The sequence below is a fragment of the Apus apus genome, chromosome 1, assembly GCF_020740795.1.
Source record: "Apus apus isolate bApuApu2 chromosome 1, bApuApu2.pri.cur, whole genome shotgun sequence".
Taxonomy (NCBI): domain Eukaryota; kingdom Metazoa; phylum Chordata; class Aves; order Apodiformes; family Apodidae; genus Apus; species Apus apus.
The window spans coordinates 96652876-96667142 of NC_067282.1; the positions used below are offsets into that span (position 1 = coordinate 96652876).

General features: G+C 38.2%; 1 protein-coding gene across 3 annotated transcripts in view; it reads left to right on the forward strand.

Moving 5' to 3' along the window:
• Window positions 1–14267, forward strand: part of SIM2 (SIM bHLH transcription factor 2) — a 58596-nt gene that overhangs the window by 15368 nt on the left and 28961 nt on the right. For all 3 annotated transcript variants that reach the window (XM_051644202.1, XM_051644203.1, XM_051644204.1), the window contains exon 4: window positions 6220–6328. In XM_051644202.1, coding sequence (XP_051500162.1) covers window positions 6220–6328 — 109 coding nt within the window. The remainder of the gene's footprint in view (window positions 1–6219; window positions 6329–14267) is intronic.

Here is a 14267-nt window from a genome sequence, read left to right on the forward strand (position 1 = left end):
GGACAGACAGAAGTGAAATTTAAGAGCATATTTTAGACTGTCAAAACACTAGGTGCTCCAACAGTTTCACAGTGCACTATTTTAAATTTATAAGTACAAAACCCCAGCTAAACAAGGCAGTGAATTTTCCCCCTCTTTCCTTATTCTGTTTTATCATCTCATCTATTCTTGCTTTTTCTCGATGTTCTATTTTTGAAGGGACAATTTTACTTTAAGTAGTATCAGCATTAATACTACGCTACTGCTACATACTAGGCTATTAATACATTAACACTAGGATCTTCCTATAAGCTTCCCAAGGCTCTAAATGAGTTCTTGTTCCTACTTCTTTGGAAGTCACTGGGAGTTTTGCCACTGACATCAACAAGAATGAGATTTGTCTGTAGAAGCAAATTCTGCAAGTCTTTCTCATCAAGACATAATCCCACATTATATTTACAACAAGCACTCTTATAGAGCTCCAGCCAATACAAGCAGAGACCAGAGTGATGATGATTGTAGAAAATATCTTAGAGTGTGCATAGAAAGGCCTTTTTATTAAATAATTTTACAATTAACTAGTCCACACATAAATTTCCAGTTAAAGTTCAATTTGTTTAAAGATACATATTTTAACTAAATAAAAAGTCAGTTTAAAAATATTTTGCAGGATATTCTTGGAGACCTACTACAGTAGCCTTTATCTTCTAGTTGAGCTTGAATTTAACTTCAGCAGAAAGAAAATAGAGCTTCTGAATAATCATTCAGTGCCTGGTAGTTTAAAATTTAAAAACAACATTAAGGATTAGTTTTCCGCACTACTTCACTCACTCCTGTCTGCAGCATCAGGGACTCAGAAACTGTATTCCTGAATAGGATGGATCTTAATTTGTGGACCTATCACTTAATTTGTGGCTTTGAATTTTGATCTGCCTTTGCTCTCAACTGTAACAGTAACTATTGCAAATATTGATGGTTAGGACCCTCTCCTCCATCTAATTCCAATTGGCCTCAGATTTGTATTGAACTGACTTGTACTAGCTGACAGAGCCAACTCCTTGCCACTTTTTTTCCATGGATAACAAATACATTCAAATTCCTCAAATATTTTTTCCCCTTAGAGTCCAAAGACACAGACTAGAAAGGAAAATTCTCTTAGGAAATAAGGGTGAAAGATTATATATATATATATATATATAAATTTTGAAAGCCTGGAGTTTATTCCAGCCGTTTTCTGGGTCCATGAGGGAGCCAGGCTTATCTTTGAGTTTTGATAAGTCTTGAAATATTTAACCACAAACATCTGAACTTTTCCAAGAGTTTATTTTACTTTCATCAAATAAGCATATGAAAGGCAAAATATATAATTATTTGCTTTAGAATCCATCTACTTAGTCTTCTGCATTTATTACAATTTGTTTCTTGTCAGGAAAAAAACGTGCAGTTGAATTACACATAAAAAACCTCTTAGTAGGAAACAGCAACATTTTGTAGTAAGTAGGTATTTACAGATATTTAAAAACTGCAGCAAGGAAGCTGGTCTAATAAGCCTGAGGCATGGGATTTTAGAAGGTTTATGAATTGAACCATATAATTTATTTTTTTAAGTTTTCAGTGTTTCATTGTAGGCTTTAAAGTAGCATGCATGCACCATGTGTAGCAGGAGACTGTGGTCAGTTTTAAAAATTATGTATACATATTTTGGTTATTTGACTCTTATATAGCCTTCATCTCTTTGCTGATGGCTTTATGTTTCCACTTGCACTTTTACAGTCAATTTTACAGTCACTTTTGGTTTCAGTGTTGTATGTTCACCTCCCGCTGATTTTGCTGGGGTTGCAAATGCACACATCAGAGTACAAAATGCTCCTATGTGTATTATGAGAAAAACTAGCCAGTAGTTTGACAAGGTATTTTAGTAGTGAATTTCGGATATGAGCTCTGGAATACAAATTACAGTTTGGATAAAACTGTGACCATGGGTCCTGTCCTGTGAATCCTGTGAACAAATGTGCATCTCTGTGACTAGTTCTGTGCACTTCTGTGACTTATACTTTGTAAGATAGCAGATGCATGCTGATGTGGCTATGATTATAGTCAGTAATGGTAGAGATGCAACAAGATATTTTGGGTTACTACAGTTGATATTGATAGTCAGGTTGGTTGGTGGTGTTTTTTTAAGGAAGTCTTTATATTAAAGGGATTGTTTGCACATAGCTACCCACTGATTTTTTAGTGATTTATTTTGTTTATTTTTTTGGGGGGGTGGGTTGGAAGCTGTATTCTTTGAGATGCTTTTTATAAATTCAAAGGCAAAACATAATCCTCAGCAAAATCACTATTAGCTAAAGATAAAATAATAACAAAATCATAAGTGATACTCCTTTTGGTTTGAACACTGACCACAGCCATGTCTTTTTGCAATTAGAGTTAACTTTTTTCAAGTTCTGGTTTACTAAATGTATAGGCCAATGAAATACCCATCACCATAAGAATTACTAGAATTTTTTAAAAATTGGTTTTATGTGTCTGTAGGTGATTATGATAATTACAGAGACAGCTATGAACATTTACAATATGTTTTCCCCCATGTAATTAAAAACAAACAGAAGCATTGAGAACCATGACTCACAGTGAATGTTTATTCTCCTTCCTTGAATATGGGGTGTTACTATAACAGGTCCCCACCTGTTACAGTCCTGAAAAGGAACAGCCCATACTTTTTATGGAGAACTTCTAGAGAAAAATATATAAATTAAGCAACACAGAAAATCTCCTTTCCTTTCCCTTTCCCTTTCCCTTTCCCTTTCCCTTTCCCTTTCCCTTTCCCTTTCCCTTTCCCTTTCCCTTTCCCTTTCCCTTTCCCTTTCCATTTCTTTTCCCTTTCTTTCCCTTTCCTTTTCTTTCCCTTTCCCTTTTCCCATCTGTGTCTCTCTCCCTCTTCTCCTCTCTCAATTTCTTTCTTTTCTTTCTCTCTCTCTTAACTTCTTTATCTCTGTCTTTCTCTCTTTTTCTCTCTCTCTCCATCTTCCCTTCCCTTCCCTTCCCTTCCCTTCCCTTCCCTTCCCTTCCCTTCCCTTCCCTTCCCTTCCCCTCCCCTTTTTTCTTTTTCTTTCTCCCTTTTTTCCCTTATTCAGTGAAATTTTATATTCTGGTTAGAATATCAAATTAGTGTTGGTGTTTTTGTTTTTGCAGGCAGGGGTTGTTGGAAAGAAGCAGTGGGGAATAGCTGGCTAGAAAAAAAAGTTAGTTTGCATAGTCCTGGGAAGAGACATTCCATGAATAATGCAGAAAATGGAACGATGAGAAACATTTTCGGAAAAAGATTGCTTTGTGGGGTAGACAACTTCATTTATTCCAAAGAAAAGGCAACTCACACATCTTAGCAAATCAGTAGGATTGGCTCAGAATAATAGGTTAAATTACTTCACCTCTCAGCTGTCTCTGATCTTAGGGGCCCAAGGCACATCAGGCCACACTGAACAATTGGGCAGCCTGACACTAATTTAAAACACAGGCTCAAAGTATTGGTTCATTCCTTAAATCAATTACTGCATCTATCTGGAGACTTTTGTTGGTGAGTTTTATACGTGGCAAATAGAGTTAGCAAAAAGGACACATAGTGCACACCATTCATATTTTTGAGCAACAGTTACCACAGATAAAACAGTGGGAAAGACAGAAATACAGTCTTGTCTGAGCAAAGTTCAAGTGAGAGAAGGGAATAAACAGATATTTAAGATAGATCTAGTCTTTACTGTGCATGTTTATTTAAAGCAGCAAAGGCTCAATCCAGTGTCTGTGAAAATCTATGGAAGTCTGCCTTTCAAATTCAATGGCTGCTGTTCTGAGCCCTTCGTACTACTGTGGATTGAGTATGGTGGATTGCCTTTGAAACAAACACAAAGGAATTGTGTAAGCTTAGTATTTTGGCTCTGAAAACTCAGTTGCCAACTGAATATAGGTGATAGTTTCTGGGAATCTGTATAAATTATTTATTTATTTATAATACATCTATCTATCTATCTATCTATCTATCTATCTATCTATCTATCTATCTATCTATCTGTTTTCTTGAGAAGCATTAATCATCAAAGTTATTTTATCCCATTTTGTGGCAATCTAACATTTCTACAGCTGCTCCAGTCTATCCCTTCATTTGCCAGCTCTCTAATAGCAGCTCTTCTGTATCTGGATCATAGAATCATAGAATCACAGAACTATTCAGATTGGAAAAGACCCTTGGGATCACTGAGTCCAACCATCATCCCTACTCTACAAAGTTCTCCCCTAAACCATCTCCACCAACTCCACATCCAAACGACCATTAAACACATGCAGGGACAGTGACTCAACCACCTCCCTGGGCAGCCTATTCCAGTGTCTCATCACTCTTTCTGTGAATAAGTTTTTTCCTAATGTCCAGTCTAAACCTCCCCTGTTGCAGCTTGAAGCCATTCCCTCTTGTTCTGTCCCTAATTACCTGTGAAAAGAGACCAGCACCAACCTCTCTACAATGACCTTTCAGGTAGTTGTAGAGACAGATGAAGTTTCCCCTCAGCCTCCTCTTCCTCAGACTAAACATTCCCAGCTCCTTCAAGTGTTCTTCACAAGATTTATTCTCTAGGTCCTTCACCAGCTTTGTTGCTTCGCTTCAGCACTTCGAGATCTCTCTTAAATTGAGGGGCCCAAAACTGGACACAATACTCCAGGTGTGGCCTTTCCAGTGCTGAGTACAGGGGGACAACCACCTCTGCTTCTGCTGGTCACACTATTTCTAAGACAAGCCAGGATGCCATTGGCTTTCTTGGCCACCTGGGCACACTGCTGGCTCATATTCAGCCGCTTGTCACTTAGAACCCCCAGGTCCTTTTCTGCCAGACAGGTTTCCAGCCACTTCCCCAAGCCTGTAGTGTTGCCTGGGGTTGTTGTGGCCCAAGTGCAGGATCCTGCACTTGGCCTTGTTGAAGCCCAGACCATTGACATTAGCCCAGCAATCTAATCTATCCAAGTTTCTCTGTAGAGCCTCCCTATCATCACCAGAAATTCCCACAAAATCTGCTATAATATTAGTTACTGCTGAAGAAGGAATTAATTCAGTTTAATAGGCATAATTTTGAACATGTTTTTGATACATTCAGTGCTGTGAACCAGCCTTGTTCCCCAGGGGTCAATACTCAGTCCAATCTTGTTTACCATATTCATAAATGACCTGCATGAGGGAACAGAGTGTATCCTCAGCAAGTTCGCTGATGATACCAAACTGGGAGGAGTGGCCAACGTTCCAGAGGTTTGTGCTGCTATCCAGTGTGACCTGGACAGGCTGGAGAACTGGGCAGAGAAGAACCTAATGAAGTTCAACATGGACAAGTGTAGAGTCCTGCACCTGGGGAGGAACAACCCCATGCACTAATATAAGTTAGGGGTGGAGATACTGGAAAGCAGTTCTGAGGAAAATGATCTGGGAGTCCTGGTAGACAGCAAATTATCCATGAGCCAGCAACATGTCCTGCCACCAAAAGGGCCAATGGGATCCTCAGTTGCATAAGGAAGACTGTGGCCAGTAGGTCAAGGGAGGTAATTCTCCCCATCTACTCTACCCTGGTGAGACCACATCTGGAACACTGCGTCCTGTTCTGGGCTGCCCAATTCAAGAGAGACAGGGAACCAGTAGAGAGAGTCCAGTGGAGGGCAACAAAGATGAGTGGAGGATTGGAGCATCTCTCTTAAGAGGAAAGGCTGAGAGAGCTGGGACTCTTTAGCCTAGAGAAGAGAAGGCTGAGGGGAGACCTTATTAATGTCTACAAATGTCTAAAGGGTGGGTGCAAGGAGGATGGAGCCAGACTTTTCAGTAGTTCTCAGTGACAGGATGAGGGGCAAAGGGCACAAGCTGGAACATAGGAAGTTCCATTTAAATATGAGGAAAAACTTATTTATGGTGAGAGTGACAGAGCACTGGGACAGGCTGCCCAAGGAGGTTGTGGAGTCCCCTTCTCTGGAGATATTCAAGACCCGTCTGGATGCAGTCCTGGGTAATGTGCTCTAGGGGATCCTGCTTTAGCAGGGGAGTTGGAGTAGATGATTTCTGGAGGTCCCTTCCATCTCTGACAATTCTGTGATTATGTTTTAAAAATGGTGTTATCCAGATGCAGTGTATACAGGTAACTTAAGAGTGCTTTTGGGATAGGGGAAAAAAAATAACTAGCTGCACTACTTCATGTGTTTCCTGTCTCTTCACAGGTGGAGCTTACTGGTAATAGCATTTATGAGTACATACATCCTTCTGATCATGATGAGATGACAGCTGTCCTTACTGCTCACCAGCCTCTTCATCCTCACCTCTTACAAGGTACTTGTGTGATCTGTTATCAAATTACCACTGAAAACCTAAAAAAAAAAAATAAAAATAAGAGACTATCTTAGGCTGAAATGTGACAAATTCTCATTTATCCAATACGAAGCTATGTATGTGAATGGAGGAAGAGCATGAACTTGAAACTGTGACCCAGGATTTTGATTTGTGGAAAAGGGAATAAGGAATGCTAGATTAAATAGCACTTTTCTTGCAGTGGAGTCCATGCAGTTTTAAACAGGTTTTTAGATTTTGCCCAGTGGCAATTTCCTCTCTTTTATTTTGTCATCACTGCTGAGGTTGCAGGAATGTTGCAATGGTCTCGCTGTACATAGCTGTAGGTACATGGTCTTAGCAGGAATAAAAAAGAATAATACATTAGGCAACTGGGAAATAGGAGGACACTTTTAATGTTCTAAAAACAACAGCTACATTTGAAGCTTGGAGGAAAAAAACAGACCTAATATCGCCCACTGTAGGAAAAGCAAAATTGGATTTTTAAAATTACCTACATTTAGAAACCCCTATTAAAGAAGTGATCTCTCTAGGAAAATAATGTCCTCTTGCCTTGATACTGGATCACTGATTCACCAAGCTTCTCCACACATCCTGTTCAGGTGCTGCAGATGATTCACCCACGTGTACCCACCCATACAGCATGATGCTAAGTTGGATGGAGTGTCAGCAGAACTCTTATTGATTATGTGAACGCCTGGATCAGACTGTCCACACTAGCTGTGCTCAGCCACCAGACACAAATATTAACATAAGTCTTTGTGTATTAACCCACTACTTCAGTGTTGTAACTACTATTTAACTAAGAAAGATATGATCATCTTTGCGTTATCTTCTTCAGAAGCTTCTGTTTCCACCAGAACAACTATTTGAACTTTAAAATATCAGAAATAATCTGTCTCCATCATGTTCAATGTGTTTTCACATGTATTTCTTAATTTCTTAACCAGTTAGAGCTCACATCCTGCTAGTATTTACTGGCCTTCTTCTGGCACAGCTCCTAAACACATGAGGAAATTTGGGTTTGCACTACAATTCTGTTTAGGATCAGGCATTTTTTTTCACAGATCTGGTACCTGTGCATTTTCTGTACTTGGTGATCTCATCACAGTTCTGACTGCTGTGATTCCATCAGTGCAGAACTATGTAACCTCTGTATGCAGGGAAGTTTCATGTGCCTGGAAGCATGTGTACTGCTCTGAATGGTGTCAATGGAAGAATTATCTTAGTCTCTTTCTCACTTCTTCCTCCCCAAACAGGATGTCTTGTGTACCTCTTGCTGTCTTTAAAAACAAACTTTTCTTTTTCTTGGTCTCTTCTGATTCTAGTTGTTTGACTGTTTCACAGTTTTCTCATTCCTGTGTTAGGGTTGGTTGTTTTTTTTGTAAATGTTGACATTTAAAAAACCCAACACAACATATTTTCCTATTTTCTACCTTACTGATGAGCAGAGGGGCTACTTCTTGTATAATACATCTGTGACTTTTCATGTAGTTCTGCTAGTATTCAGAATTGCTAGTAAGACATTTTTATACCCACTGTCTTGCCAATGGCAATAGCTTCCTGTTTTTATTACAATATATTCTTTTTAAAATTTGTTAGTTGGAGGTTTTTTACAAATTTAAGGTCTAGGGCAATGGATTGAAATTAATTTCTACATCAAAGGCAAATAAGCCCTCAGCTCTTCCTGTTCTCTCTTTAGTAATATGACTCTGGCTTACTACAAGTGAGACAGCCCACTAGTACTGCAGTTCCAGAAGGTGTTTTGTTATTTGTTTGTTTCCAGAACTAGTTACTGTCTGTTTCTTACTTACTGATGCCTCTGGTTGCTTATCTTGCCTGTTAGCATTTATTTCCTGAAACAGTTAGGTCTCTCTCATTTTGGCTACTTATGGTCAAATTCTTTACTTCCTTAAATTCTTGTCACTGTCAAGTGTAATTCTGTCCTGCCTGTGTTTGGAAAGACTTCACACACAACTGAAGCTGTTGATTTCAGTTTACTTGCAACTGTTTCAGTCTGAAATTCTGCTCATGATATAATTAGCTCCAGATATATGCTTGATTCTCTGTACCTTTCTTTACCTCATTCTGCATAGATTTGTTTGTTTTTAGCATCAAGCTCTGGTTTCTCAGTAGTGCCAAGGAAAAGCAAAAGTTAGTTTGAAATGTGATTAATTTACATTTTTTTTTTGTGTAAAATATTGTGTAGCAGAGGAAATCGATAAAAACCTCAAAACAGCAGCACCTTGTTTGGTTTCATAGACTTTGAGAAGATAAATAAAGAAGTTAAGCTGTGTTCTGGTTTTTATAGGGATTGTTTTATGCAAATCTTACTTCTGTGTGTTTCTTTGACACACAATGCATGGAGTGAGTGTATTGAAATATTCAGAATCTGCAGCTAAATGTTTTAAAAATCAACAGATTGACCAAATATTTATTTGTATTTTCTTCCCTGTGCCTGTATTTTATACAAAGATATCTTGAGGCATAACCTGAAATCACAGAAATCAAAGGAGGTTTCGTATTTTTCTTCAGTGAGGCCCTGAAATCTATTTAGTAAATGACAGAAATGAAGCAACTTCTGTCTGTGTCTTAGTAGATATTTTGAATATTTAAATAAAACATGGAGTCCTACAATAACTTTGGACAGAGGAAAGTTGAGTGAAAATGGCTTTATTTTCTAATAAAAAGGGAAACAGACTTTATAAAGAGTATTTTTTGGTCATTTCCGTTTGATTTTGTCTCAGTCTTTTAAAACACATCTGAATCAAGTAATTCAGGAGTAAAATCAATATTGCACTGCAGACCCAGACTTCCACAACACAAATTTAGAGCTTGGCTCATGTAGTTTTACTTGCTCAAGATGTTTCTTCAGCTAATTTTCAGATATGTGTATACATTTTTAGTTCAGTTGCTATTTCAGCAGTTGTAGCTGGATAAGATCTGATAGAAATAAAATCACAGACATATACATGTCTATACTTTGTGGTATTCTGTTACTGCTATTGAATAATCCAGAGTACAGATTGTTTGACCTCCAGTTTTACAGCCATTGTAAATTTTGATGCTATCCCTTTATTTACTTCTTTCTATTAGTCTTTCTCATTTTCCTTTATTATTCTCTTCCAACCTTCCCTTGTACTTCCAATGATTCATCTGTTCCATAGAAGCTTTTCTGAAATATCAAATAATATGAGAAAGGTAGAAGCCTTGCAGCTATTGAGCTCTGGAAACCTTATTTGCATGAGTTTTTTTTTCTCAAGGAAATGCAAAGTATTACCCACCACATAAAATCAGACATAGTGTGGATTTTTTAATCTAATGCTCACTGTCACACTGTTTTTATTAGTTTAAAAAGCATAATAAGCCTTTTAAAATTATAATTTTAATTAAAAGTTTGCCCTGGGCTTCCTAATGTTTCAGGTACAAAAAGACACATCTTCAAACGTAGAGATACTTTGCTTTTTTTAATAGACAGTTAAAATTCTTAAATAAAGACATGCTTCCAGAAGGTAGGATTTCATAGCATTATTACATATAATAAAAATGGGGAAGACGGATGTTGGTGAACTAGCTTTTGGGTCATCATTCTTTAGATAAGTCCAGTATGGCAGAAGAGTGAGTTATGTTGAGGAAAGCTTTGGGGGCAAGAAACGGGAAGGCAGCAACTCTAAGAAGCATTTAAACATCACAGAATTATAGAATCATAGAATCATCCTGGTTGGAAGGGATCTTGAAGATCAAGTCCAACCATAAATTAAATCCCACTACCATAACCTAATTTACCCATTCAGTGCTTAAATCATGTCGCTAAGCACTATATCTATATTTCTTTTAAATACTTCCAGGGATGGTGACTCCACCACCTCCCTGGGCAGCCTGTTCCACTGTCCAACCACTCTTCAGTAAAGAAATTCCATAAAGGACAAACAGCTTGGTGTGAGCTCCTGTTGTGATGCTGTGGCAAAACGGGATAACAGAAAATCCTCGTGCGTATAAGCAGGGAAACAGTGAAAAGGAATAACAAGGTTAATAGTTTTATTCTTTATACAGTATTAGTGAAATGGCACTGGATTTTTCTGTATAATTATGTTGTCCATTAAAAAAAAAAAAATAAGGAAATTGGAGAAAGTACAGAAAAGACCTACAAAAATGACTGAAGGACTTTAAAGGCTTATAATGAGAGATGAAAGAACACCATCTATTTGGTTTATCAGAAAGAAGACTGGGAGGTGACTTGATTACTCTGTGTGCATTCTTCTAGGGAAAGAAAATACTGGGAACCAAAGGACTGTTTTAGAAGAAAAAAAACATGTCAAGGACCAATGTCTGTGAAGTAAACCCACAAAAGCTCAAATTAGAATAATGCACACATTTATAACTAGGAGTTTGATTAACCACAGGAACAAAGTACTGAGGGAAGCAACGGTTTCTTCCTCTTTTGATGTCTTCAGATCAAGGCTGTATGGTTTTATAGAAGATGCGCTTTAGGCAAGCAGAAGTTACTGAGCTCAGCACAGGAGTAACTAACTGAAGTTTAGCGAACTGCAATGTGCAGGTTAGACCTATGATCTAATGCTCCTTTCTGGCTGTTAAAGTCTATAAGCTACGACTCAATGAAAACCATAAGCCCCATCATCTGTGGAGGCTTTGGAGAATTTCAGCTTTAACTTACAAAGTCTTTAAGCTGCCTTTTTACTTGCATGACCAGCATCGAAAATGTAAAGCAGTATGAAGTGATCCCTTGCTATGAAAGAAGTCAACAGCTGGACTCTGTGGGCGGCTGGAGTGGGGAAAAATGATAATCTCTCTTGCACACACATTAAAGGTAGGGTATGCCTTAGTGAATCACCACACCCATGAGTCTCTAGGCCAACTTTAACAAAATGAATCCGTTATATTTAACTGGGATAGGTTAGCAGAAAAAGAAAAAAGAAGAAAAAAATACAAAAACTTGTATCTTTTCCCAGTGATGTGTACTGGCTGTGCTCAGATCTCAAATGACTTCACTTGCCCTTCATACTTTTCCAAATACTGCTTAATGTACTTCTGATCTGCAGAATTTTTCTCTGTTCTGACAGTTTTGTACCTATGAAGCCTTACACCTCAGTTGTACAGTGTCTATACCACCTGTATCTGTTGCTAGGCTGATATCAAGATTCCTGGGCCCCTCTATTAAAATATGGAACACTTAACTAACAGGAGTGTGGAAACTATTTCATTGTGTAGGGCTGAGAAACAGATTTCTTAGCATGTAGAGAAGTCATTTTGATGCACAGTCTTTCCTTGCACACTTACAGCTCTGAAAGCTGTTCTTTTCTGTTTCTTCAAGTAGTGGAGTGAACAAACTGTGTCCACTGGATGGGATTGTCCTGTTGGGGCAGAAGGTAGTCATGCAGCAGAGTGATTGGGCTCCATATATGGGGATGATCAGGTAACAGTAGTTTCTGAATATTGGAAGGTTGCAAGGCTGACTGCAGAGACTCAGTGCATGCTGCCTACCTCCCCTACTTGGTGCAGAAGACCTAGAATGTTGTGATGTGGTGCTGTGCAAAATTCTGCCTAGGCAACAATAGCTCCAGAACTTCATGGAGGTGAGTTTGCCTCTTTATTCACCTCACACCTATAGCATAAAACTAAATGTCTGCCAGGCCAGTAAGTCTAAGTTGCTACAGCTCAGCAGTAAAGCTTTTTGGTACCAGCATGGCGTGGGGTAAAACGCTGACAGAGGTTTGTGAAGTACGTGTCATGAAGTGCCTTGTTCAGAGGTGCTAAGCATTTTGAATGTGTTTGAAATAGTGGCTGGCTTTCAGGGTCTGAATGGTGAGGATTGCACCAGGATTACTGGCAAAACCCAGCTCCCCCTAGCATGGTCTTTAGAGGAAATAGCATACTGACACAAGATGGGTTGCACACACTACATTAAGTCAGGATCTTAAGCCCTCAAACAATCTTGCTGTCAAAAGTGTGTCTATACCAACCATTTTTGCAGAAAGTTTTCTTTAACAGCAGCATTGAGTGGTAGGCCATGTAGAGTGAACATGAATGCGTCGAGCTCTCAATTTTAATGTTGCTTCATAACCTTCAGAGTGACAGATGACACACACATTCTTAAAAGAGAGCATGGTACAGCAGTGTGCAGTTTGCATGCTGATGTATACTGATTTACAAAGCGGTTCTCCAACAAAACAGTGCCATATTTTACTAATGTCAAAATTTGGGAGATTTGGGAAAGGGATATAAAATAGTAGTTTTGACCTTGGAGAAAATACAGACATGAGAGGTGAAGCTGTGGAAAAAGCTGTGGTGATCTTTTTTCTTAGTCCACTGTGCAAGCAGCATGCAAACCACAGAATTTTGTGACTGTTTTCTTTCAAAAGAGATGAAAGATGGAGAGGAAAGTGAAGATGGTTTTCATAGTAACACCCCCAGGGATGGACAATTCTGGTTTCCATAAAGCTAACCATAATTTCACAGAAATGCTTGGAGAATCCTGTTTGGCAGTCATGTGCAATATGAGTGAACAAATGCACAAATTCTTTATCCAAAATAGCAAGACTCATTTTCTTTGCCATGAAATTTATTTCTGCTTATGAGAGCAAGAAAATACAAATCTTTAAAATATAAACAGGCTATTTTATTCTTGACTATTGCTTGCAGTCAACTGCACTGCACGATAAACTAGGCCAAGAAAAGAGATTAAAGGAGAAGGCGTACTTTGTAGAAATGCTACTCGGTGCTGTGAGAAAGAAGTACAGCTTCTGTAAATCCACAGACAGTAGTGTCTTTCTGCATTCTCGTTCACAGGTTACTGTGTTTCAGCTCTGTGAGGATGTTAGCATTTGGATAAGTTTGAGCTGGAATTTGAATGAAGCCATTTTCTCTCTGCCTCATTTCTACCTTTTACTGAATCTATTAAACTACATTATAGCAGTGCTTCAGGGAGGGAGACTCTGTAAGATGACCAGGCAATATAGTAGAATAGAATAACTTCTCTGAATCTGATAAGGGAAACATGGAGTTTGGCTAAGAAACAAACAGTGATGCATTTGAAATGGACATCTTGGACAACAATATGGACTCTGAATTGCAGTGCCTCCCTCAGTAAAACTCACCAGAAGTGATACCTCAACTTTATTAAAATATCTTCCAGTAGACATATTGAAAACATAAGGATCTCAATAACCTAGTTACACTCTTCCAAAAGAAGAGAAGTAGCAAAGATACAGAAATCTGCTCAAACTATATAATCATGTTGATCAAAACTAGTATTTTACTTGCATCAGTTTTCATTTCCAACAATCAGCCAGTGGGGAAAAATGGTAAATTGGAATTCCAGGATAAAAACTGGTCATTCTTAAGAATATTTCAATAACAGTTTGTGGAGTAGTTGGGAGAGGACAAAATATTTTCAAATGTTAAACACTGATACAGGGAAAAAAAAAACAACAACAACCCACCCTGAAATTTGCTACCATAAGTAAATCCAAGTTATAACAAATATTGGAATGGCTGGAATAGAAAAATAGACCTGCTGACTTGTTCCACATAACTGGATAAAGAAAAGCATTATGCCAAAAAAATGGGAGGGCAAACATTTAGAAAGAAGCCTAAAGCCCTGTTTTTCATCTCTAATTCCTATAGTAGATGGACATAATGTTGATAAGTTCTGGAAAATGTTAAAAGCTAAGATGGTTGGTCTGCTTTTCAGGAAGCTATCATCAGAGCCTTTCAAGATACTTAGCAATTTAGAAGTGGGGGTGGAGGTTTCTTTTTAGCTACAGCAGCTATTGAGACGATCTCTTGCCTTATCTTCTGAAAAAAGTCTGAACAGAAGAATGTACAAACTTTGAAAATTATTCAAGTCACTTCTGAAAAGAGAGATCCAAGAATAATTTCCAATTATTTTAAAATCCTTTGG